The sequence below is a fragment of the Drosophila sulfurigaster genome, chromosome 2R (genome assembly GCF_023558435.1).
Source record: "Drosophila sulfurigaster albostrigata strain 15112-1811.04 chromosome 2R, ASM2355843v2, whole genome shotgun sequence".
NCBI classification, from domain to species: domain Eukaryota; kingdom Metazoa; phylum Arthropoda; class Insecta; order Diptera; family Drosophilidae; genus Drosophila; species Drosophila sulfurigaster.
Genome location: NC_084882.1, coordinates 14,193,456 through 14,219,791, shown reverse-complemented (window position 1 = coordinate 14,219,791; position 26,336 = coordinate 14,193,456). Strand labels below are relative to the sequence as shown.

Sequence of the window (26,336 nt, the reverse complement as noted above, 5' to 3'; positions counted from 1 at the left end):
GTATAGAAAAAACACTAAAAGATATATAAAATGAAAATAAGTTTTTTTAGCCACTTTCGTCTCTATGGATTGAATTTAAATCGAGAAATAAATAGGAACAAAAACATAAAATACTAATACTATTTTCTTTTGTGCTGGAAGAAATATTCGTATAGGTTACTAAGTAAGCTCTGTTCGTTATTTATCATTATTAAATATTATTTTATTTGTTCTGGTATCTTATTTTTGTTTTTTAGTTGATCTATTGGCTATGAAATTGGCGGTTTTTTGTTTATTTTTTGTATTATTTTTTTTTGGTCTCTCTGCTGGCTTTGTGAACTTGCTCATCTTCTTTCCTGGTTTAAACTCAATTCAATGCAGAAATCAAACAAAGATGCTTGGCTTGATAGGATTTGGTAGTTGGTAGTGTTGTAGTATGGAATTAATAAAGCGCATTGGGATGAGCCTGCGCAATCTGGCCAGCCAATGTGCAGGATCTACAACAGAACTGGGCATAGTACTTGTTAACACAGTACTTTCCTTGTACGATCAGCTTGCAGTTGGCGAAGTACGGATTATCGATACAGTCCGGCGACACTGGGACGACAGCTAAGAGGAAAGAAAGCAAATTCATTAAATTTCAGTAAAATTTAAGATTTTTTTAACTTAAATACTTACTTTCGATGTGAACCTCCGTTTGGCTAGTATGGTAGCTGAACGCATTGCGGGCTGTGCAGCTATAGATGCCAGAGTCCTCGGTGTTAACGTCGCTAATAACCAGACGATGCGCTGTGGCTGTTGATGAAATATAAGATATAATTTCTTCAGAATTTTTCACACAAAAAAAAAAAAGTTTCTTACATATAATTTGCACACGCTCGCTGTTGTAAAGAGGTGTGTTATCCTTAGCCCAGGTTACGTTTGGTGTAGGATATCCCTGCACGGAGCATCCGATGGCAATTGTCGAGCCGGGAGTATAGGTGTTCTGCGGATCGAGGCCAATCACGGTTTGCGCATTAACTGTTCAATAAATCGTTATATTAACAAACTTTCTTCTTCAATGAACCACACATATATAAACAGGCAAAACAAACCATTCCAGTATATGTTATGTTAGAATTAAATCATGCAAAATCTACTTACCTCTTGGTGTTTCCACCACCGGAGGTGGCACATAGACCGGTCGTTGTAGCCTATAGGGATATGTGGGTCTTTGAGTGACTGGTGCGGTAGCGGGGTCAATAACATATTGCAAGTATTTGGCTTGCTCATTATTTAAAGCACGAGCTGGGCCAACTGCCTTGAGGGTCACACGCAACGAGACTGGGCGTCCCTCATTGTATGCCTCGCAGCTGTATTCACCAAGATCCGTGAGCTGAATAGAGCGGAAGAACAGCGAATAATCGGGATTCATCTGGCCAGGATCACTGCCAAGGCCAATGCGTTTGTTATTGCGCCACCAGTCAACATGTGGTGCCGGGTAGCCGCCAGCCGGGCAGCGAATCAACGCGGGGTGATTAAATTGCACAAGTTGTGTGACATTTGACTCCCCATAGATGTAGACGGGAATATTTCGTTGTTCTAGTAACATCAACGTGCAAAACCAACACCAAAAATGTCATGCAAACGGGTTAAAAAGCAAGCAACATTCACAATTGCAAGAACAAAAGTAGTTAGTTAAGATGCCAACACCAAAATGAAATATAGTAAATAATTAACACCTAAGCACGCACCTGTTACTTGCAGTGAAACCTCGCGACGCACTGGCTCGCCGAGTCCATTGCTGGCCACGCACACATAGGTGCCGTCATCCGTCTGGCGCACCTGGACGATGGTCAAATCACCGTTAGAGGTGAGCACATAGCGGCCTTGGTTGGTATCAATCTGCAAGGAGTAGACAAATCAAATATTTAAATTAAAGAATATATAATAATTAGTATTCATTAAAAACAACGAACAATTAAGCTGATTAATGATTCTAAATAAAAATATAATATACTTTGGATACAAATTCAATGTTGGGATCCCTTGAATTGGCTCTTGAATCTACGTATATTCAAAAAAATAGGTCACTTTCAACGTCTAGCTACATACCACCACATCCTTTCGAGACCAGGTAATATTTGGTGCCGGATTGCCAGCGGCAAAGCAGCGCAGCACAGCAATGCCACCAATCGAGGTCTGTACGTCGAGTTCCTCAGGTTCCTTGTGGTCCAATGTAGCCTTGACCTCACCCCGGATAGATGACAGCTGGCGCTGGGGTGTTTGGTCGTTGTGTGGGACGTGCTGGACGCACACAGAGGAATCCGCAGCCATCGCTGCAGCACTTGTTGTCACCGCGACAGTCGGCATCGGTGTAGCATTCGCGGTTGCAGTTGCTGGCATTGGCCTGCAGTTGTGGACAGATGCCAGGCTTGTTGATATCGCGGCAGATGGCCTCGAACTTGTCACCGCTGTTTGACACATCAATGGTACATTGCTGGGTTTCGGGGCATGAGTGGCCATCGCAAGGATTTTCACAGACGCATTCCTCGCACTCAGGTTGCGATGCGGCTGGCTGACGACGCACTCCATATGGGCAGCGCCTATCGCGGCATTCGTTGTCGTATTGTTCGCAGCGATTCTCTGGGACGCCCTGGGGAACTTCATTGTTGATAGGATCTGTGAAGAGTTGCAAATACATTTAGAAGTTTACAATAACGAGATAGTTCCTAGACTACTATAATTAGCTACGTGCTGAGCTAAGTGAGAGTGCGCAAAGAATGCAATGTCTACGCTTAAACTAACAAGCAAGAGTGAACTAGCTACAAGGTGCAAAAGTGCAAGATAAGGTGCCTAGAAGGTGGTAAATTAATCAGATGAGTGCAGAGTGCTCGTGTGCTGATTTTTTTTTTTTTGTTGAAATGGCAGTCTTACTTCCGCATTGATTTGTGCATGCTTCAAATGAACGGAAATTGTTTTGATTGCCCGAACAACCCGAGTAAATAAAGGACACACAGGTGCCTTGCTCATCATTATAGAACCAACGACGCTCCTGCACTGCCGGTCCGTTGCAACGACCGATGACCACCGGCAGTCGGCAGATATCTGCTTACATCGTCACAAAATCAAAAACAAAATAAAGAATTAAAGTAACGCCTCTCGCAGCTCTAATCAGCAACTGTTTGTTACCTTTGGTCACACCCGTTTGCTGTGGCTCTCGGCCAGCCAAACAAACCGTTTCGCACTCATAGAGGTCATTGAAACGATTTCCAGTACCATCGCAGCCACCATATGTGAAGGGCTCACAAGATTGGCTTTGGGCATTGAAGTAGTAACGGGTCTGCCATTGAGTGCAAGGTCCCGTTGTCACCGGCTCATTGCAAACGTCTAACACAACATATTAATACACGCCTAGAACTCAACACTATAAATTTCTACTTACCAACTCCCTTGAACTCGCCGCACTGGCGCTCGCACTGATCACGGGTCTCAAATCGATTACCGTTTCCACCACAGCCGCTATAACTGAAGGCGGTACAAGCCATTCTCTCGCTATCGTAGAACCAAGCTGCCGTATGATTGTCGCATTCACCAGCCTCTGGAGCTTGTGTGCAAACCGAGTAAGTCTGTAAGATATTACCATTTATTTTATAATTATATTTACTAGTGAGGTTCGCATAACGTACTGGAGGTTGTGGTTCTGGTTGCGGCTCTGGTTGCGGCTCTGGTTGCGCCAGATCACGACGACAGTACTCCAAGCAGAGTCTTTCCGATACGAAGTTGTTGCGATTACCTCGGCAACCGGTGAACTGGAATTCGTGACAGCCGCCGGTGCGTCCATCGAAGTACCAGCGACGTGAGATGTCATTACAGCGACCAGGTATCGGGGGGAAGAGCGCAAGTATCGTGCACAGCATTGCATTCATTCTCGCACTCCTCTTCGGTGGCATAGTTGTTCTCATTGCCACCGCAGCCGGAGTAGACGAACTCATCGCAAAGTCCATCCTGATGGTTATAGTACCAGCGTGTAATGTTATCATTGCAATTGCCAGCATCCAAGGGTCTAGAGCACTTGATCGTGTTATCATCGGGACGTGGTTCTTCCTCTACGCTAGCAGTACAACGTTCAGCGCATTCTTGTTCCGTCTCAAAGCGATTGTCATTGCCGCCACAGCCGCCATAATAGAACTGCTGGCATTGACCCGCAGTTGAGTTATAGTTCCACTTGAGTACATACTGGTCACAATCACCCACAGCGGCTGGTTGTTCACATAAGTTACCCGAGGGCTGAGCTTTAGGTTCTTGTGGACGATGTTCTGGTTGCACTTCCGGTTCTCGTGGTGCACAACGTTGCTGACAATCAGATTCGGTTTCGAAGCGATTACCATTGCCGCCACAGCCGCCATAATAGAACTGACGACAGACACCACTCGATTTATCAAACAACCATTTAAGAGAATAACTGTCACATTCACCGCGATCCTCTGTCTGATCACAGACATCCACACTGCTCTCTGCTGGCGCTGGCGCCGGCGCTGGTGGCTCAGGTTTCTTCTCACAGCGAGCCAAACAAGCTTCCTCGGTGGCAAAGCGATTCTCATTACCGCCACAACCACCATAATAAAATTGTCGACAGGCTGTCTCCTTGGTATCGTAGTACCAGGCAAATTCGTAGTTGGCACACTCACCGACATCAGCGGGAATATCGCAAATGTCCTTGGCTAATAGGCAATATAATTAGACAATGTTAGCATAGCTTACTCTTTGAGAATTTCAATTTGCGCACATCAAAAGCAGACGCAACAACATTTAAAGCTTACCAACTTGCCGGGGACAATGAGTCTCGCATGATTCCAATGTGGGAAAACTGTTCTTGTTGCCATTGCAACCCGTGTAGTAGAAGGGCAAGCAACGCTTCTCTGTTTCCGAGAAATGCCATCTGGCATGCTTCTCGCTGCAATCACCGGTTTGTTTAGGCAATGAGCATTGCTCTGGATGTGTGACACGAGTACGGGTACAAGTATTTGACATGCAGGAGGTTTTTTATGGACGGGAGGTGTAGGATATTGCAAGTAACAAACAATCATGCAAAAACAAAAGCCAAGCAAAATAAAGGAAATTGAGCATACCATAACCAAAAAAATGCAAGTAAAACTTAAACTAAAACCCAAGCAAAAAAAAACATTGATAATACAAGCCCAATCAACCATTGAAGCCAACAGAAATGAATTGAATCTCAAACCTTTAAGCACTCCTGGTTGCCGACAGCTGTAGCTGCAGGCATGTTCGGTAGGATAGTTGTTTTTTATTGCCCTTGCAGCCGCCATAGCGGAAGGGACGACAAATATCGGTCTGGTTGTCATAGAACCAACGCTCAAAGTTTCCGTTGCAGGGTCCGCTCTCTTCAGGCTGCTCACAAGGTGCTACAACGAGAATTCATAGTTATTTATATGTATTCTTTCTATTTCATGGTGGACTTACGCAGAGTTTCGCTGATAGCACAAGTGCCTTGGCATTCCTCGAGGGTATCGAAACGATTGTTTGTACCATAACATCCTCCGTATTGGAATTCTTCGCAGCGATTACGATCCGAATCGAAGTACCACTTCTTGGAGAACACCTGGCAGGGGCCAGAGCTCTTGGGCAACAGACACACATGTTGTCCGGTATATTCCTGGCAGGACTCCTTGCATTCAGCTTCGGTCTCAAATCTATTACCATTGCCTTCACAACCTCCATACCAGAATCGAGCACAGCCTCCGTAGGAGGTATCAAAGTAGTACTTGACGCTAAAGTTGCCGCAGCTACCTTGCTCCTTGGGCAGGCCGCAAGCCTTTTGAGGAGGCTCTTGAACATTCTCACAGCCTCCGAATTTATCATCCAGCGCCTTGGTAACACCATCTGGACAACAACCGAACTGAGTCTCAACGCAGGTGCATCCCTCAAAGTTGGGTCCCTTTGCTGGCGTCTTGTCATCCTCGCAGCATTTGAACTCGGACTGGGCGCAATGACATCCCTGGTTATGTGGTCCTCGAGCAAAGGAAAGACCATCGGGGCAGCAACCGAATTGCATTGTCTCGCATGGGCAACCCTCGAACTTGGGTCCTTGAGCAGCAGTAATCTTGTCGGGACAACAACCGTTCGGTGTGGTTTCGCATTGACATCCCTCCAGTTGAGGGCCTCGCGCTGAGGTCTTCTGGTCAGGGCAACAACCATAGGGCGAACGTTCGCACTCACATCCCTCGAAGTTCTCGCCATAAGCAGGGCGAATGTTGTCGGGACAGCAACCAAATCGTGAATTAATGCAGCAACCCTCGTATTGAGGACCATGAGCAGGAGTTTCGTTGTCCGGGCAGCAACCGAAGGGTTCGGCTGTGCAAGCAGCACATCCTTGACCATTTGGACCGGCTGCAGGTGTACGACGATCTGGGCAACAACCGTATTGTGATTTCTCGCAACCCTGGCGACTTTCTGGCTCATCGCAGCCTGCAAAGTTTTCACCCTTGGCAGGAGTTTTACCATCTGGACAGCAAGAGAACTCTGTAAAGGCGCAGGACGTAACAGCGGTATCGGCTTCTGTTGAGATTGAAGTGTCACCAGAACCTGAACCATCAAATTCTGTTGTAGTTTCACCTTCTGTTGCTTCTGTTGTCGTTGTTGGTGGCAGTGTTGTTGGTTCTGGGCAACCCTCATTATCTTCGCCCTCAGCTTCAGTATATTTGTCTGGGCAACAGCCGAAAAGTGTGTCCGCACATGCGGATTTGGGACATCCTTTGTTCTTTTTGCCTTCGGCTGGAGAAACTCCATCCGAACAACATCCGAATTCGGTGTCAGCGCAAGTTTTCGCAATGGGACAACCTTCATCGAATGGACCCTTAGCTGTTGTTTTACCATCGGGACAGCAACCAAACTCTGACTTGTCACAATTCTTCTTCTTGGACTTACATTTACGCAATGTCTCCTTATCAGGTGTAAGCGTAGTCTCCCAAGTATGTGGAGTGCTTGAATCTGTAGAACTCCAGATATCGTTGGTGGTTTCTTCCTCGGTTGACAGGGAACTGTCAGTGGAACCTTCTGATGTTGATTCAGAAGTAGGTCCACTTTCGGTTGTCTCAGTGGTACCACCACTCTCGGTAGTAGCTCCACTTTCGGTAGTAGCTCCACTTTCAGTAGTAGCTCCACTTTCCGTAGAAGCCCCACTTTCGGTCGTAGCTCCACTTTCGGTTGTAGGTCCACTTTCAGTAGTTAATGTCGAATCGCTAGTTGAAGAGATGTCAGAGACAGACGAGGTAACTTCGGTAGATCCCGTGGTATCAGGAGAGACTGTGGAGGTAGAATCTGTCGATACGGAAGAATCAGTTGATCCAGCAAACTCAGTTGTTTCAGAGACGTCAGTAGAGCCAGAACTATCCGACGAGCTGGAGCTGCCATCCTCAGTGCTACCTTCAAGAGTTGAGCCAGTGCTTGCTCCTTCGGAGGTACTTTCAGTAGATTCAGAGCCTTGTGTGATCGTCGATTCTGTCGATTGTGAGCCATCGGTGGAACCATCGGTTGAGCCATCGGTTGAGCCATCAGTCGAACCATCGGTGGAGCCATCAGAAGAACCATCAGAGGAACCATCTGTTGAGCTCTCGGTGGTGATGTCAGACGATCCGACAGTAGAGCTTTCAGTTGATCCATTTGACGATGCATCGGTTGACTCTTCCAAAGGTGTACTTTCGGAAGATCCTTCTTTTTCGGTGCTATCTGATGAGCCAACAGTTGTTTCACTTGTTCCTTCCGACGACTGTCTTGAAGTATCTGTCGAACTTTCAGTTGTGGAATCAGTGGATGAGGAAACTGTTGATTCGGTTGATTCTGATGAAGTTTCAGGGGTGCTTTCTGTTGATGATGAAACCGTCGTTTCTGTTGATTCTGTCGATGATTCTGATTGACTACTACTCGCGCTATCAGTGGATGCTGATGAATCGGACGTTGAATCGCTTGAATCCGTTGATCCAGAAACTGTTGTGTCTGTAGAATCGTCAGTGGATCCTGAAACATCTGTTGAGCCCGACTCTGCAGTTGAGCTTGACTCTTCAGTTGATCCTGCAACTTCAGTGGATCCTGATGTATCGGAAGATGCATCGGTTGAACCTGGCGCTTCGGTTGAGCCTGACACTTCCGTTGAACCAGAGACTTCTGTTGATCCTGACACCTCAGTCAAAGCTAATCCTTCAGTAGCACCGGAGACGTCTGTTGAGCTGGATGCGTCTGTTGAGCTAGACGCGTCTGTTGAGGCAGAGGCATCCGTAGAACCTGATACTTCAGTTGAAATGGAAGATTCGGTCGAGCTGGAAGCGTCAGTAGAGCTTGAAGCATCTGTTGAGCTTGAAGACTCTGTTGAGCTTGAAGCATCTGTTGAGCTTGAAGCATCAGTTGATCCTGACACTTCAGTCGAACCAGAAACGTCAGTGGAACTTGAAGCATCTGTTGAGCCTGATACATCTGTGGAGCTTGTGGCTTCTGTCGAGCTGGATGCGTCTGTAGATCCTGACACATCTGTGGAGCTGGATTCTTCATCTCCACTGCCTTCTGTCGAAATACTGCTCTCTGAAGTAGATTCTGAGCCTGAACCTTCAACGGTGCTATCTGTTGTATCAGAGGAATCTCCTGAAGACGTATATGGACTATCACTCAACATCAAATCGTCAGTTGAAAGCGAAGCCATCGTATCGGTAACATCATCGAGATCAACAGATTCAGTGACCTTGGTTTCATCTGTTACATCACTTGTGACCAACTCAAACTCATCATCAGCGCATTCTTCCTCATCATCCTCAATGGGTTTATCAGTACTACTGAGTGGTAGAACTTGATCCTTGGTGCATGCCTGAGTATTACATTTTTCGGAAATCGATTGGACCTTCAATTCATCACAATTGGCGGACTTGGTGCCGTTGGATAGGCACAATACCTCACGAACGCGTTCACCGCCACCGCAAGGCTTGCTACAATGACCGAACGGACCCGTGAACCATTGTCCAGGACATTCCTTCGCCTCGCCTTCGCATTCCTGCTTCGCTTCAGGCTTCGTAGCTGCATCACACTTAGAATTGTCAACCGTCTTAATACCTTTGCCATCAAAAACTCCACACATGACAATACGGGACTGAGCACCTTTTCCACACGCGGCTGAGCACTTGCTCCATTCAGATGTGAACCATTGAGAGTCACATTTTGATGAAGTGCACGATCTCGATAGCTCTGGAGCTTTAGATCCACAGAACTTCTCTGGATAGACCTTTCCATTCTTAGAGCCACAAATAGCAGTTCGAGTTTCAGTATCCTGACCGCAAGCTTCGCACTGAAAATTCAGCGCAATTAAATCATTGTTTAAACAGAACATTTTTATCACTTACTCCACTCCACTGGGATACGATCCAATCGACGCCCTCACAGGGTGTTAGCAGGCAAGATCTCTCCTCTTCGGGCTTATCTTCCACACAATCCTCATCAGGTAAAACTCGTTTGCGTCCATTTTCTTTGATGAAGCACTTAACCTTTCTGGTTTCCTTACCCTCACCGCACAACTTATCGCATGGCTTCCAGGGACCCAAATGATATTTTGGACAGTTCTTTACATCGCGATTACACTCCTGAGCCGTTGCCGGTTTGTTCCCGACTTCCTTCAGACAGACGGCGTCATCTTCCGACGTATGAGTACTGTTCAATTAAAAATCATTGAATTGTGGAACTAAATGAAACGCAATAAATTTATATACCCATCAGAAGAAATTCGTTCACAGGTGACAGTGCGATTTTGGAAGCCATCCGAACCACAGCCCTTTGAGCACTTTGACCATTCGCCCTCTACCCAGTGGGGAGCACAAGGCTCCGTGCCGCAAACTTGACTCTCGGCTGGCTTAGACTCTGCTTCACAAAGAGCAGCATCAACTTCTTGCAAGTTAATGCGATTGTGACAGCTAACCTGACGTGACTGTGTGCCACCACCGCATTGTGCACTGCATGGCCCAAACTCGCGATGTGTCCATGTATGCGAATCGGGTTGACTGTGGCTCAATGATTCAGGAATACTATACTCGTAGTCCACGCTTACGTTCTTGTCCTGTACCAGCATAACAATGTAGATACTCTCAGAAATCGGACCACTACAAGTCAACTGATCAGGAGCAGCAAATCCCATCGGTTTACGCTGATAATTCCACCAGGCGCCCGCATAGAACATGGGACGCGGGAAATCAATGCGCCAGTTACCGTTCAGATAATAGTGTCCCGTCTGATTGCGACAGGCCAAATAATTATTGGATGGCGTCGATTCCTGAATTCGTATATTTGTTGCTCCTTGAGGTATGAGCAGCAAATCATTGTAACCCGCAGCGAGATCACCGGAGCTGTAGTTGTTGTCAATGGTCTTGCAAGTGCTACCATCACCGCCGCACTTTCGACATTTGTCTTCCTTGGCGTTGCTTCCCAGCATCATGTCACAGCCGACGGACAGGCACTGTCCATTCACACAGACATCCAAGTCCTTGTCATTACACCGTGTGCCATCGACAACCTTCTCCTTTTGGCGATAGTAGAAGCGTTCGCCACGCGGCATGCAGTTTAGCTCACAAGGATTGGCTGCATTGGTGTAGGGCACCCACTCGTAGAGGACACCATCGAATTTTTGATCATTGAAGCGTGAGCATTGCTGCGACCTGAAGTCAGCCTCCTCCTCGGGACAATCCTGCGTGTTACACGAATAGTAACGACGACTGCCACCGCTGCACATAGCTTCGCCATTGTAGCTACATGAATGAATGAATGTCCAATGAATACACATCTATGAATGTATAATTTTTTGTGACTCACTCTCGTCGTAGGCACTCGCGCGTCTGGTAGGAGACACCGCCACCACAGGTGCGGGAACAGTCGGAGCTGGAGCTCCAGGCTGACCACTCGTTGGGATCATCACCCTCGCCACCGGGCGTCACATAGCTACCGGGTAAATACAATTGTGCACCATACTGTCTTTTAGCGCGTAGTCCAGGCTGTGGTAGAATAATCGCTTAGGCTATAGTCTTAGGTTATTCGAATAGAATGAATATACTTACGAATCTACTTTCTGTGTTCTGTATGCCAATTAGGACAATGAATGCTACCAAGGCAGTTGAGCTGCAAAAAAATCAAAACCAAATGGACAGAATTTAATTAAATTGTTGCTCAAGCTGTCACAATTTGCAATTCACAAGACGAGTCTCCCATTCATGAAGCAAAGTCATAAAGCGCGTCACGACACGTCGCGTCACGTGTTGACTTGTTGCAAATATTTGTTTACTTTGCCGCATGCTTCGCCGGCCACACAGACTCATTAAAAGTCCACTCAACAGGCGATTGTAGCAAGCAGGAGAGGAATGTGGAGTCAGTCACTTGTCAACGACTTTCTCAAAAGAGGCATGCCACATTCAGCTAAAGGTGAACAAATAAACTTTTCTAGGGCTTCGCAACAACAGCAACATTGGCCACAACGACAACAATGGCAGCATGAACTTGTTTTTGTTTTTTTTTTTTGTGCTCTGTGTGGTCAAAGCAAACAAACATTGAACTTGTTTTTTTGCATCGCCCAGCGCATGGTGAGTGTGGGAGCTCGCTCAATGGAACTTGGTCAACTCAAATTTTTGCAATTGCTCTTGCTAAGAAAATTTTTATTGTGCTCCGCCGCCTTGGTCATAAATATGCAATGCCACATAAACAAGACATAATTTAGCAGTGCTTCCTGCCGATTTGCCAAAAATAAACTAAAAAAAAATGAAAAGCACAGAAGAAAAAGGACAAAATAGAAGAACAAGCAAATAATAAGTACCAGCCAGCAGAGAATATATGATTATGCCGCAGACAAGGCGACGCCACAGTCGCAGCCGCAGTCACCAGAGCAGCGAGAGAGCCGAGGACAACTTGCGTGAATATGTCAAAAGCGTTCAATGTTGCAAGCAACGCCATCTCCCCAGTCCTGTCCCCGACCCATCCAAGGATCTGTTCTCATTGTTGGTGGCTTGCCAATTTAATTTTTGACGCTGCGTGCAAGGAGCTTGCGTTTTGTTACACTTGGACGCCTTCGACTGACTTCGACTACGACTGTGACTCCGACTCCGACTCTGATTGCGACTCTGATGGTGATGCTGATGCGGATGTTGACTGTAGGGCACAGCAGGGCGTGCTGCTTATGACAGGGCCAGGAGGCACGCCAAGTGTGGCCATAATTTTTATGCTTCTGTGTTGGCATTTTAATGCAATTTGAGCGCATTTCCCTTTTGAAACCAATGCCAGGACACCTATTGCTTTGGCAAGTGCGCAATGACAACGCCAGAACACCGACAACAACAACAACAATAACAACAACAAGGCACACATTTTACAGTCCATTGAGTCGGGGTTGCCTTGAGCTCGAGGCGGCGTCGCTCAGACGCCTCCTTAGCCATTGCGTCACGCAAACAGGATACACCAGCAGCAGGACCCGCAACTCTGTGGCATCCCCAACCAGGACTTTGGACCAAGGCGACAACAGCGACGCGCTATTAATTGGATAGTTCAACCAAAATATGCTGAGATTGCATTTGATTCCATTTTGCTTTCATTTTGCTTTTTACTGCTGATTACGCAAAAATTTGCACCACGTGAAATATTCCCAAAAAATGCTAAAGACAGAAACATATGTAGGGATAGTGCGCGCGTGTGTCTATGTGCGTGTGTGTGTGTGTGGATTACCAGTAGTTGCCACATATGGTGGCGGATGCCACGTGACAACAAACATAAACAGTTGCCGCACACAATCGTCAAAACTAGTGGCCACAACGACCGACGCCTCCATCGCCACATGAATGTCAAACAAACAGCGGAAATGCTCGAAATTCAGAGGAAACTTTCCAACAATACCAGAAACATCAGATAACGCATAACACAATAATGTGCAGGTTAATATGTTTACCAAAGCAGAGAAACGCCTTTGTTGTGAATGCTCCCAATTGGATTATGGTCGGCAATCTGGGGCAACCCACTGCCCACTGCACTAATGGCCAAGATCATGGCCCCAAACAGCTTTCCACACGATGCTCCGGTTCTGGTTCAATTAACAGTTCCAGCTAAACCGAAAAGAAAGGATTTCATTTAAACAATCAAAACAATGGACTGCATTGTTTGAGATCCGCTTTGGTTACAGCAACTCCGCCAAACAATGGGAAAAGTGAGTTGCTTTGGATAAGCTGGCATGCATTAATGACGAAACTCCTCCTTAAATTTGCCAAATTTATCAAATTGCTGTCAATATTCTGTTAGTTATGGGGAATAATAAATTCTTATTTGTTTATAATTTAATAAACATCTCAATAATTTATTACAATTAGCATAAGATACATTTCCTAATATTCATTTTAATTCAATATGAGTGATTTAGAAATTTGCAAATTAAACTAAAAAGAATACAAATAAATCAGCGAGTTCGTCGAGCATAAAACATTCAATTTCATAGAAATCTTTGAAGGGTGCTATATTATGTTAGTTTGTTTATATTTCGGATTAAAGAAAATGGATTGCTAGAAAATCAAATTCAAGCTAATACGAAAATAGCTGAATTATTTTAAGCAAACAATGTGAGCTGCTCGAAAACTATTATTTAACACTAAAATGTTCAAATTGATATTTTTAGCTGCACTTCTCTGTCTCATTACAATCAAAATGAAGTCAATTATGTACTCCATACATCTTATTTTCTGACTCTTAATTTTACACATCTCTCAACAACTGACAATGCTAATGCATGTTCTATTTGCTAAGTACGAGAATATATATATTTTTAGAGTTTGTCGAAACTGGGTCGGAGTACTCTTTTATTTTGTTTTTGTCTGTGATTGAGAAGGGGATGTTTGTTCGGAATTTACTTCACATCCTATGGATGGATGCTCTCACACTTGTTCTGAAACTCTGGCAAGTGGCAACAAGTGCAGTTGGTTGTTGTTGCAATGGCCATCATAAATAACGCGTCTGCTAATGAGGCGCAACAACAACAATAACAGCAGCCACAGCAACAAGAGCAACAACAAGAGCAACGATAACAAGTATAACAACAGCACTTACTCTACAAGTGCCTGCACTTAGCCCCATCGAGCTCAAGACCAAAAACAAATTACATTTAAATTCTATGTTAAACAAAAGTCAAAACTAACAGAAATAAGTATGTGGCAAGTTGAAGGAAATCTAAACAAAAAGCACACACACTCGCAACCTGGCCAAAAGCAATATAAATCGAAGGCAGAATCCACACCTGAAGATAGAAGGCAGATAGGCAAACTAAAATATAGTACAACGACGAGTGCGAGTACGAGTAGAAGACGGTTGATTTGTTTATACATTGCCACACATGACTCATCGACTAGGTCGTGGCAAGCAAACGCCCCCACTTAGGCTACACAAGAGGAAAAAGGGGGAGGGGAAGGCATCTTCACTTTGTGCTGTTTCCCATGCCACTTGATTAACCCAAAGTAGTTGCGCCGCGTTTCGGGGCAACAGGGTCAGGCAGCCGCTGTGTTCTGTTCTATTAAAAAGTGTACAAGAATGCACTGAAAGCAAATCGAAAAGTGCGGCATGCAACATTGGTGCGTACACCATGCAGATGCCATGCCTCAGCTGCAACTCCGGGCTGCCTTTGATGAAGATGGAATGCCCCCGTCCCTGTTCCCTGTTCACTGTTCACTGTTCACTGTTGTCAGCTGCAATCATTTGACCCCCAGCTGCCCTCAACTCACTTGCAGATTGTGAAAAATGTTGGCATTTTTATATGGTTCAATGGAAGTGCCACTGATTTCAACGCAATGCAGTTGCTATAGCAGTTGCCACTCTGCAACTGCTTACTTCATCAATGCATTATCTTGTTGTAAAGTGTAGTTTAATCAGCCTCATTAGACTGTGGCCTGCAACCAAGACACTCAGTAGTGTGCCACAAAACGGCATTCGGCAACAATTATATGCATCCTTGGTCTTAGCCTCATTAGAGGAAAGGATCTGTTGCCATTTCATAGGTTGCATATGCCAAAGACACACACACACAGACAGACAGACAGAGTTACGTGCAAATACAATTACATAGTCATACAATTATCGCAAGACAAACACAGACTAATGCGAAACGCCAAATTGTGGCTGAGGTGTGGCCAGGTAAATGCTGCTGCTGTTGCTGCCATCGAGAGGATGTTTCCTCTAGGAGGAAGCTGGCAGAGAGCAACGCATCGACATTTGTTGCAAACGGATGTAAATGTTTGCATTGTTGAAATTTTAATTGCATTTACATAAAGCAACGCACACACAAAGAGCTCAACTGTCGACTCTCTGCCTGTCTGGATGTCATTTTGCCTGGCACTCGGAGCCAGCAACGGCATATTCCTAGCAATTATCAATTTCAAAATTAATTAAACTTAATTGAGTAGTGAAAATAATAAACATTATAACACAATCACAAACGTACGCATTTGTTTATTGAGCGTTAAACCCTGCCCCCTATAGGATTATGCAACAGTCGAGCACCCAACAAAGTTGCAGCTTTTTGGGGCTAAAAGGTGCTGCATCAGCATCAGCATCAGCAACAGCAGCAACAAAGTTTGCATAAATGCCTAATGAAATATTTGTCACGCGTTTGAGCCAACGAGCAAAGCAAATGAGCAAACAGAATGCACAGTTAAGCACAGTCAAAGATTGACAGCATGATGGAGATGGAAGATGAAGATGAAGATGGAAGAGAGTGAGTGCTGCTTTTCACTCCACAAGCGAAGTGCAACAACTTACTGACCCATAAATTTCACTGGCTGACAGCAGCTCTCAGAGTGCGAGCCAAATGTTTGACTTGGCAATAACAACAACACAACAACAACAAACACTTGTAAACAAAATTTTATGGCAAATGTTGCATCGGCCGGGCGACCACTTGAAGCGCATTATATGCGTCTCAGACGCCACAACAGCATCGAAGTGGCTGGGCATGGTGGAGTGAAGCTAATTAGAGGCATCATAATGCCTGCCACTCGTCTCCCTTCCCCTCCTTCTCCTCCACCTCCCACATTCACATAGCAAAGCCAAAGGCAAACATTGGCAAATTTCTATTTGCCCAACTCATTTGGTACAAGATTTGCAACAAGCTCACTCAAGTGCCTCGAAGTTGTACCAATATGAATTCGAGTGCGAGTGCGAGTGTGAGTACTCGTACTCATACTCTTACTACGCTGAGTACTCATAACTAATAGCAAGGAATTCTAAAACTTTTGCTTTCTGAACTTTGCACTCGAGTCACTTCGCTAAAATAAACACTACAAGCAAGTTCTGAAAATAGATCAACAGGATGCCCTGGCAGATTTCAACACATAATTACCTGCAGAATTTTTATAGATATTTACATTACTTTTTAGCTAATAAATTAGATACTTAGCATTAATAAAGAAACACACGATAAAAAAAAATGTGCGATCTGTGCGCTATTTTTATACGTTAAACAAACAAACAAAATAAAAGCATAAAATTCAAGAAACGCATCTGCCGCCAAATTGTGTGCATTATATTTATGTACTATTATTTTAGCCAACTTTAAAATATCTTTGGAAACAATTTTGCAGAACTTCACGTAACATAAAGTGTGGCAACTATGCGTATGCTTAATTTGTGCATACTTAACAACTACGGGAAGAGTAAACATAACAATATTTATTATGCAATCACGTACATAATTAGTAAACCGCTCGAAATTGAAATTCTTTATCCTTGAGATCGTGACGCACAGCAGTTTGCGTATTATTTACAGTAATCACCAGAATTTGAAGATGAATTGCGAACTGTTTCTGCTTGATTTCAACTATAACTAACTGACGAGCCAAAATGTAGAGCAGACATTGATTTATTACGCAATTATCAGGCGGAATTTGAATTATTATTCTTAGCAGTTTGATGGCAGCGCGAGGCGCGCATCTCTTGGCAATTTCAATTGACTGTTGCATGCAACTCAGCTTCGATGAATGAGTAACGGTGAAAAGCGTTGCAACAAGCTGCGCTTCTTACTTGATGGCTGCATATTGTCGTTAAGTTCTTCAGGTCCCTTTTTTTTTGATTTCAATTTGGGCTCCTGTTCGGCTTTTCGGTATGTGAGTCACGTCTGCAACATTCAACAGCAACAGCAACAGCAACTGGCAACATGCGGCGAGCAGCGAGGCAACTCGCGTCTTTAGCCACAAGTCAAAACATTTTTATGGTTTTCGCATCGTCCGCTCTCTGTTTCACTTGTTGCTGTTGCAAAGCTTTTTAGGCAGAATTTACTGCTGCTGCATGTGACGCATCTCATTCACTCCGCTACCCGCTCCCCGCTCACCACTCCCCTCTCTCTGCAGCCCTCTGCTGTCTGCTCTGTCACTCGTTTGCTTTGCAGAAATTTTGGATATTTTTGCCGTCAAGCAATCTTTTTTTTTTCTTCATTTTTTGAGTTTTTTCTCTTTTGTGTCTTGTTTTGGTTTTGCGGCTTGTTTCGGCCTCTGCAATTTGGCGACGGCGTATTTTGTGCGTTTTGTTTTGGGGCATCCTTTTTATCTTCCGCGTTGCAGCGAGCGTCGACCTCTTGTTCGCATGCCTATCGATATAATTATGTACATTCAGCACACAGACAGACACAGAACCAGAGACGGAGAGAGATACAGCTACAGCTACAGATACACAGATGCCGCATTTAGACTAAATATTAACATATTTGCAACAGGGGGCCAACATTTTGATTTAACGCAGCACTATGGAGGAATAATTAAATGCGACGACGTCGGCAGCCTTTGTTAATTAAGCATAATGCATAAAGTCATGGGAATAAGATCTCTTTTTGCAGATCTTTCTTCTGCAATCATTAACTGCCATTTGGCACTTTGTTGGGGGGACAACAAACTCAAGGCACACACATGTTGCCAATGCAGCATGTCTGCTCCATGAACTTGGTCTGCAATTGAGCCATGGAAGCAACATGGATACAGCAACTGTAGCAACAAGAGGAGTCGTTTGTCTAAGCCTTGTGCTCGACTTGCATTTAATTTGTTGCTCATTTGCCGCATCATTCGATAAATTCATTTTGCACACACACACACACACCGACTGCATGCGTGCAACATCAAATTTCAGGGAATATTTCTGCCACATCTGAAGCACATTTCCGGCGTTGTATTGCCGTCTTTTTCGCGAAAGTATCAGCCAGCAGCAGCCGTATTAGATCAGCGTTTATTTAAACTATTTATTTCGAGGCTCAATTATGCAAGCGCAGTGTTTATATTTGCCTCGTGCTTCTTGTGTGCATGACTCTAGCTGCTTCTGCTGCTTCTGCTGCTGCTGTTGTTGCTGCTGCTGCTTCTTGATGGCAACTTTGGGTGCGTGTTTGTATCATTTTCATGGCATCAATTTTTGGGGAATTTATTGTTTATACTTAGCTAAACGCACACAAACACTTAATAAACAATTTAGCCACTATTCATGCTGATTTTTCTGCTTCTGCTCTTCAACTTGCGGATGGAAATTTAGTACTTTTTCGTTTTCGTTGGAAAAATTATAGCCAAAGCATAACAAACAATTTGCAGATATGATTATAAAAATCGAAGAGATATAGGTGTCGGTATTGTGTAAGACTTTATTTTTGGCAATTAACTTGAATGAGTAATCCACATATTGATTTGTATACTGTGTGTGTTTAAACAAGTTAAAAAAACGTTGCTCTTCAAATCATGAAAAATCTGAGTCAAGTTCAAAGACATCGCAAGTCACAAAGTTTCGCTCAACAAGTGTTATGACCAACTTAATGATCACACAACACACACACACACTCGATACACACACGTGTGCAACAAGTGCTTTAAAATGTTTAGTTTGTGCCATTAAACTAAGCGACGTTTGTAAATGTTATTGGTTAGCGACACTGTCTATTGACCCGGCCCAATGTAAATGAATTCGGCCAGCCGAATTGTTTGTTTCACTTTGCCAAGCCAATTGAAAATAGATAAATTCAAATACTTGAAAAGATTGAGTAATTATCTATTCTCAAGAATATATATCTCTTGGGGATTTATTTGGATTATATATTCGCGCGAATTTTGATTCAATCTACAGCCAACGGACACGTGTCATCAACGTTCGCGCCTTTCTGGCCAAAAGACAGCGCTAAACGGGTCATGTGTTGGCCACATTCTGACGCAATTCCGTAGAACAAAGCGGCCAACAAAAAACAACCAAAACAACAAACAGCCTCGGTGGTGGCCGATGCTGCATGTCGTTGTCAACGTATAAAACAGTTTTCAGTTTTTCTCATTTTTCTCTTTCAAGTGGGCAGAGTTTTTCGCGAAAAACTTTAAAATACTTGACGAATGGATGGATGCGCTAACTAACAGTTGGTCATGAGTCTGAGTCTGGCCAAGGGAACGAGTTTCATAGGCATTTATGTTGTCGGCCAACTTTATGACTTTAGCCAAAAATAAAACGCACACACAGCACTGCGGTCAACTGATGGTTTGATGGCTGGCTAATGCCAACGCTTCAGATCACAGCAAAGATATGTCCAGTTGCTGTGCGTGTACAGCGTGTATAGCTACAGCTTCATCAAGATCTATCAACGATGGCAGGGCATCAGAGTTGCCGTCAACTTTGAACTGCTTGCTGCTTGTGTTGCCTGTTTCACTTCAGTTTTTCAGCTTTTCAATTTTTTTCTTTTACCTTGTGGCCGTTTCTTTTTTTTTCTCGGGCAGCACTTCAAAGCGCACGCACTTCACCTACGCCGGGCACACAATTTAGACGCAACTCTTGGGGATAAATATTTACATTTCAATACGAAATTTTGATTTGATTTTGGTGTTCGCACACACACACTCACACACACACATGCGCATATTTCGAAAGCTAACAAAAGCAGCGGTAAAACAAAACGGCTGGCGATACAGGTAACAGGCAAAAGGCAGCGGCATTTTTTTTTAACCGGAAATTTCAAAATGAAGCAAAAGAACTTTGATCGACATTCCGAGTATGCAATATTTCAAGTCATTACATTCCCAAGGAATGCCTATAAAAATCCTTGACTTTATTTCACTTATAAATTGTGCAATATTTAAAAATATATAAAAAAAAAAAATGGTATCATAAAAGTTTTAATACTTTCCTCGAAAGGAAATGCATAAAGATAAAGAGTGAATTTTATAGAACTACTCCTAAACTGATTTGTCATCTAATTATATGGCAAAGAACTTTGTCGCATTTTTCAATGAATATATATTTTGCAATTTGTTTGGTTCGGAAATTGGCAGCAATCAGGGCTGCGCTGGCACAAAAAAGGATGCTTTGAAAATTTGTTGCCATTTTCATTAACAAACTTCAATTAAGTGGGCAATGTAATTTGGCATGCAAACAAAATGTTGGCCAGGATAATAGCAGTCGCGCAGTGTCAATAACGAAGCGACTGCTGCCTGTTGCTCAGTCAGAGCGCACACACAGGACATTCCCCTCCACTCACTCACACACACACACACACACACCCACAGAGATAGATAGAAAGAGAGAGATAGAGAGACATGTGAGTAGCAGGACATTCAGTAGCTGCAGTCAGTGAGGCAGCCAGAGCCAAGTCAAGTGTTTGCACATGTAGTTCAAATGAAATTAAAATTCGCATTGACACTGTAATTTGTGGGGAACACAAAAGGAATCAATTTCATGCCAAACACGACGGTCCTCGTCGTGATGCTGCTGGTGACTGTCAATTGTATCTGTGGGATACATATTTGTCAGATGCTTACCGCAACCGCCTCGATAAATCCATTTCGCTGCTGATTTGTATTAATCGACAGCGTTTGGCGCTCCTCCTTCACGAATTTCTTGGACAAACAACACACAAATGTGTAGACTATATATATATGTAAATGTGTTTGTATGGTATGTATATAGTATATATTGGGTATGTGGAATGTTCACTCTTTGCCACTTGAAATGTTTCTCACTTGAGTTTTAATTATTTGGCACACTTATCACAATGAACGCGAACATTTGTTTGCACTTTGCGCTTGCGCATTGCCAACAAGGACGACGACAACAAGAAATATTAACGGGGGGCAGAATTTAAGAATTGTGCTCGATATCCTTGCACGATCAACGGATCAACAATCACGATCACCACACACCCGCAGGGTTAGAGCGCACGCCAGCAACTGATCTGCACCAGACTCGATCGCTCTAATTCTGTTCCAGTCGCAGCCACAAGGCGTCGTCGCTGCTTGGCTGTTGCTGCCTCTGCTGCGGTCGCTGTCGACGTCAAAGCAACAGCAGTGGCGATAGTGGCATGATCAGCGAGTTTTTAGCTTCCGTTTTGCGTTCTCTCGCTGCGTCTCTAATCAGCCGCAAAGCTGGATAAAGGGTTTTAGGCAGTTTGAATTATTTACAATGTATTTATTTATTGCATTCCGCGTTTCGCGATCACTGATCGATGCGATTGATCCTTTGCAACCGGCTTCTCACAGTCCACACAAAAGACTGACTTTGCTGTTGCGCCTCTTGTAACCAAGGTTTCACTCTCTATCTCTCCAACTGGTTCTCTGCGCCTCTCTTTCTTTTGGCTCCTCTGCCTTTCTCTCTCTCTCTCTCTCTCTCTGCGATCGACATGCGCTGCACGTGTCTGCAGATTGCAATGTTATATGTGTTGAAAGGGGAACTTCAAGACCCTCGCTATGTGGCAAGTTGAAATTGAAATTAAAGTTGCCGTCAAGATCATTTAACGCCCCTAATGAGCAGAGCCTGATGAACACATGTCGTTACCGATCTCCCTAACTGAGGGTCCTTTCTCGATCCTAACTGCATACTATGTTATACTTAGTATATATGTATGAATATATTCTGTGTGTACATCGGCTATTTCGGTTTAATTGCTCCCTAAAGAACACATGTGAATGTTTACTTTGATTTTCAATTTTTTAACAAGTCGAACAAATTTAGATGCAACCCCAGGACACATGATATGCATCTGTATGTTTTAATGGTGTGCGATGCAGTGGCAGTTGCAAGTGCAGTCTGGCAAATTCATTCAACAAATTTTCATCAGCAACATTGTCCGGACATATCGAAATACATTGTATTCTGTTACTATTAATTGTCTACGAGTCCATTCATAAATTACTCTTTTTTTTTTTTGGTGTCTGATAGTGCACTCAATATTTCCGCATTCCAAATTTGGACGACTTCCGTGTCTCGAATCTCGACGGACTAAAATATAATCATAATCTTGGTTTCCGTTCACAATTTTTTTTATATTTATAAATATTTTTGGAGTTCTATGACAGATATTGTTATCAAGCTGCGATTCGGAACCACGAAACTTCTAGGCTTTGGTTTAGCATGCACAGTGGCACAAAACAAAAAAGTTTCAAATTAGCTTTCAGTGATATTCATTTCTGTTTACTATTAGATATATATTAAATATTTAAAGTAAAGCATACAATCATATTGCAGTTACAGACTCTTTTATCCCCCTTCTGAATTGGTTTTCTAAAAGAATTATATTTAACAAATCTTCAGCAAAACATTTTTATTAAATCACTTTCAAGTGTAGCACAATAGATTATAACAGCTTCATAAACTTGAAGTGATTAACATGTTATAGATTTTCATAATGTCACAGCATTCTTTTCTATTCTTTTTTAAACATTTTAAAATTGTTAATATGATTTAACTGAATCAAACTAAAGTGAACTTTCATAAATTATTTAAAGAATCTGCTTGAATTTTGTGTCAATGTTTAGCGCTCTCGATTGAGCTGTTAGAATTCGCTATACAATGTCTAAAAATAAACCAAGTTTTATCACTCGTGGCACTAGGGAAAGTTAATATAACATATGTATACTGGCAGTTAGCTAATACAACGAGCAGTGCAAAACAAAAATGAAACGGGCAAATTTCAAGGCAAACATATTATACAGTACGGCGATTATATTAAATGTGCGATGTGGTTTAAATAATAAGAGCACATTCATTCATGAGAATGTAGAACTAAGCGCTAATTGGCCACCCTCAACGGAAATCGTTTATCGTGAAAAGCAAGAAGAAAACACTGACTGTGGTTTTAGTCGGTCGCTCTCTTGTCTTGGTGTGGGTGAACTCCAATTAGCATTGCTTTGACCCATTTAGGCAGCTTCCGTCATGGCATGCACATGGCATGGACCAGCCAGGGGCGCACGCAGTCGCAGTCGATGTCGCTGTCGCGGCTCTTCGTTGCTACGAACGCCTTATCAGCGACAATTCCGCTGCGGCAGCGACATCGACAGCAGCAGCGACTGAACGCGTTATCCTAAACGCTAACCATGTGGGTGAAGGGTGGCCGTAGTATAGCAGTAAGATCAACAGGAAGTCGGATAGTGGGATTCGTTTTATATACACAATATATAATACAAAACTATAAGATATAAAATGTGTAGTCTTATATGTAAAGCTGATAACAGTTTGCTGCTGCTGCTGCCGCAGCTGCAACAATTAGAAAGTCACTTGGCATGCAACAAAGTCCCTAGAATCCAGGATCCCAATCTGTTTGCTGTGCCTCCATGTGCGTGGTGTAGCACTGCAGCACGTCACCCGCTTGTGGCAGCACCTTTGTATCCTTAAAGCGCAAACCGCATTCAACGTCTTTCTTTATCGAATCCACCTCGTTCTTCAAATGACGCATCGACTCCAAGGCGCCATCGTAGATAATTTCGCCATCTCTTAGCAGTCGGAATCTTTGGCTCTTCTTCAGCACACCTTTGGTGCAGCGACAACCCGCCACTGGGATCTCTTTGCGTCCCTCGTTGATGAAGAAGTTTTGCAGGACATTTGCCTCGCCTAACGATTCCTCTACCTCAACTGCGGGCAGTTGACTACTCAGCTGTTCTTTCAGATCATCAATCAGCCGATATATAACATTGCAGCTCTTCACCGTCACGCCTTTGGTAAACTTTGGCTGTGGCGTTTCCACCGAAAAGGCATAAATGATGGCATTAAATGCCTTCGCCAATTCTAGATCTCCTTCAGTCACATTACCCACGCCATAGTGCACAATGTCTAGGCGACAACGATCATTGCTATTGTAAGTTTCAAGCACATCCAGTATGGCCTCCACTGAGCCATGCACATCGCCCTTGATTATGACACTGACCCTCGGACAACCATCGTTAGGATCCACCTGCTTCACACGCTGTCCACCGCGCATTCTGAAACGTCCGGCGAGACGACGTGCCTCACGCTCTGCACGATACTTGGCCTGATGTTCCTCTTCCTTTTTGCGTATGTCATCGCTGGTTGATTCGATCTTCTCAAGCTGCGCTTGATGCTCGCGATACTTCAACACTGCGTGTGCTTTTTTCTGCAATTACAATAGTTGTAAATAGGTCTTTGCTTCGAATAGTATGTTGCTCACCTCTGATTCCACCTCCAATATCAACTCTCCAGCCAACGGCAGCTCCCGCCAGCCTAGAATCTCCACTGGCGTGCCAGGCGGCGCCTCAGTCAAAGGTTGGCCATTGTGATCGAAAAGACCACGAACCTTGGCATGCGAGAGGCCGCTTATTAACACCGAGCCCTTGCGCAGCGTGCCGCGCGACACAATTGCTGTGGACAGCTTGCCTCGACGTGGATCTGTCTTGGACTCTACGACAATGCCCTCGACCAGACCCGTGGGATCTGCTCGCAGACCCATTAATGTAGCCTGCGTGCTCACAGCCTCGGCCAGCATCTGCAGATTGGTGCCTTTCAGTGCGGAGATGGGTATCACTTGCACATCGCCGCCATGCTCCTCCAGTGCTAAGCCCATTTGAGCCAATTCCTGTTTGCTCTTCTCCTAAAACAGTAAAATAAATATTAGTTTGAATGCATTTTAGAAACGCAACTTTGCCTACAATATTAGCCTCCGGTTTGTCGATCTTATTCAGCGCCACAATAATGGGAACCTGCGCCTCCTTGGCCAGCTGGATGACTTCGCGTGTTTGCGCCATCACGCCATCCTCTGCAGCTACCACAAGCACAATTATATCGGTGGCAACAGCGCCTCGCGCTCGCATCGCACTGAATGCCGCATGACCAGGTGTATCTAAGAACGTGACACGCTCCCCGTTCTCCAGGGTCACAGTGAAAGCGCCAATGTGCTGGGTGATGCCACCTGCCTCTCCAGCAGCCACATCGGCGCCACGCAGCGAATCCAGCAGTGTTGTCTTGCCATGATCAACATGTCCCATTACTGTGACCACCGGCGGACGTTGTTGGAGCAGTTCAGCTGCCGCTGGCGGCCTAGGCGTCACATCGCGCTCTTTGTGCTCATCCTCAGCAGAGGTTTCAGGAGCGGAAACTACGCGTGTCTTCACACCGAGCTTCTTGGCGATCTCTTGAATGATCTTGAGATCTTCCAACTTGGCAGCAGCCTCAATATTGTCAGCTCCACGCACATAGAGCATTGCCTCCTGCACATCATCTAAAGGAGAAATGAGAAAGCATGTAAGCATTCACTTTAATTACTCGTATTTTCCTTTTCGCTCTTACCCAAAGGTCGCTGCAGCGTTTTTGCCAGCTGAGATACGCTCATGTAACGCCAAATGTCAATGGCATTGTTTGCAGACGCATTGTTGTTGCCCTGCAGTTTCTTTGGCGAATACTCTATAATTCTAGGAGATTTCTACTTAATTAGTCAGTGTGTTCCTCTTATTCAAAGCATAAACAATGCTATTTAATGTTCATCATTACAGCATGTAACGTCATAACTGCATGCAAATATATAATGCAAATATCACTCTGTGACGTCACAGTCTGCGCTGCAGCTTAAAGCGCTCAAGATGTGTCTTACCTTCTCTTCAGCAGTCTTTCGGCGCTTGAATCGCGTAATGCCGGTATGAAGTTGTCGCTGTCGCAGGGCACTGCCTAATTGCAATGTACTAATCACTTTCAACATTTCGCTTGTATTCGTTTATGTACGGGCCTTCAACATAAATAGTTTCATTGACTTTTTGCTTAAATAAAACTATAATAACACTGATATTGTGTAATTTACGTGTGTGCAGGTGTTTTTCGTAACAGTGTGACCAGCATTTACCTAACATTCGGATACCATCAGCGACAGTGTTGCCATATCTGTATTTTATGATTTACATTCGCTGTTAAATGAAAACTTAAAAATGTATCAATAAATTTAGAAATAGACAATATAAATACTTTTGATATTATTAAATAAATCTATTTAAAATAAATTACAAATGATTGCGTTAAAATTAAGATGCTGCACATAAATTCTGTAATATTAGTGCAACAGAATGTTGACCGCTTGATATTATCGTTTGCTTAGCAAAGTTGCA

At 43.9% G+C, this 26,336-nt stretch overlaps 2 protein-coding genes across 2 annotated transcripts; both read right to left on the bottom strand.

Annotated features, from left to right (window-relative positions):
- Positions 1-222: 222 nt before the first annotated feature.
- Positions 223-21,440, bottom strand: LOC133838683 (papilin). The gene is given in 21 exon segments (XM_062269866.1): positions 223-588; positions 658-774; positions 841-999; positions 1,123-1,560; positions 1,713-1,863; positions 2,074-2,214; positions 2,216-2,640; positions 2,896-3,066; positions 3,151-3,348; positions 3,404-3,587; positions 3,648-3,851; positions 3,853-4,682; positions 4,782-4,952; positions 5,204-5,267; positions 5,269-5,384; positions 5,443-9,307; positions 9,363-9,666; positions 9,726-10,754; positions 10,819-10,997; positions 11,061-11,121; positions 20,778-21,440. Coding segments are annotated over 21 exon segments (8,997 nt in total). The 5' UTR covers positions 20,801-21,440; the 3' UTR covers positions 223-421.
- Positions 21,441-23,374: 1,934 nt separating this feature from the next.
- On the bottom strand, positions 23,375-26,076 carry LOC133838684 (translation initiation factor IF-2, mitochondrial). The gene is made up of 5 exons (XM_062269867.1): positions 25,832-26,076; positions 25,531-25,663; positions 24,894-25,462; positions 24,416-24,835; positions 23,375-24,361 (listed from the first exon to the last, which is right to left on the bottom strand). Exons 1-5 carry the CDS (start codon positions 25,934-25,936, stop codon positions 23,528-23,530), a joined length of 2,061 nt encoding a protein of 686 aa, XP_062125851.1. The 5' UTR covers positions 25,937-26,076; the 3' UTR covers positions 23,375-23,527.
- Between the last annotated feature and the right edge of the window lie 260 nt (positions 26,077-26,336).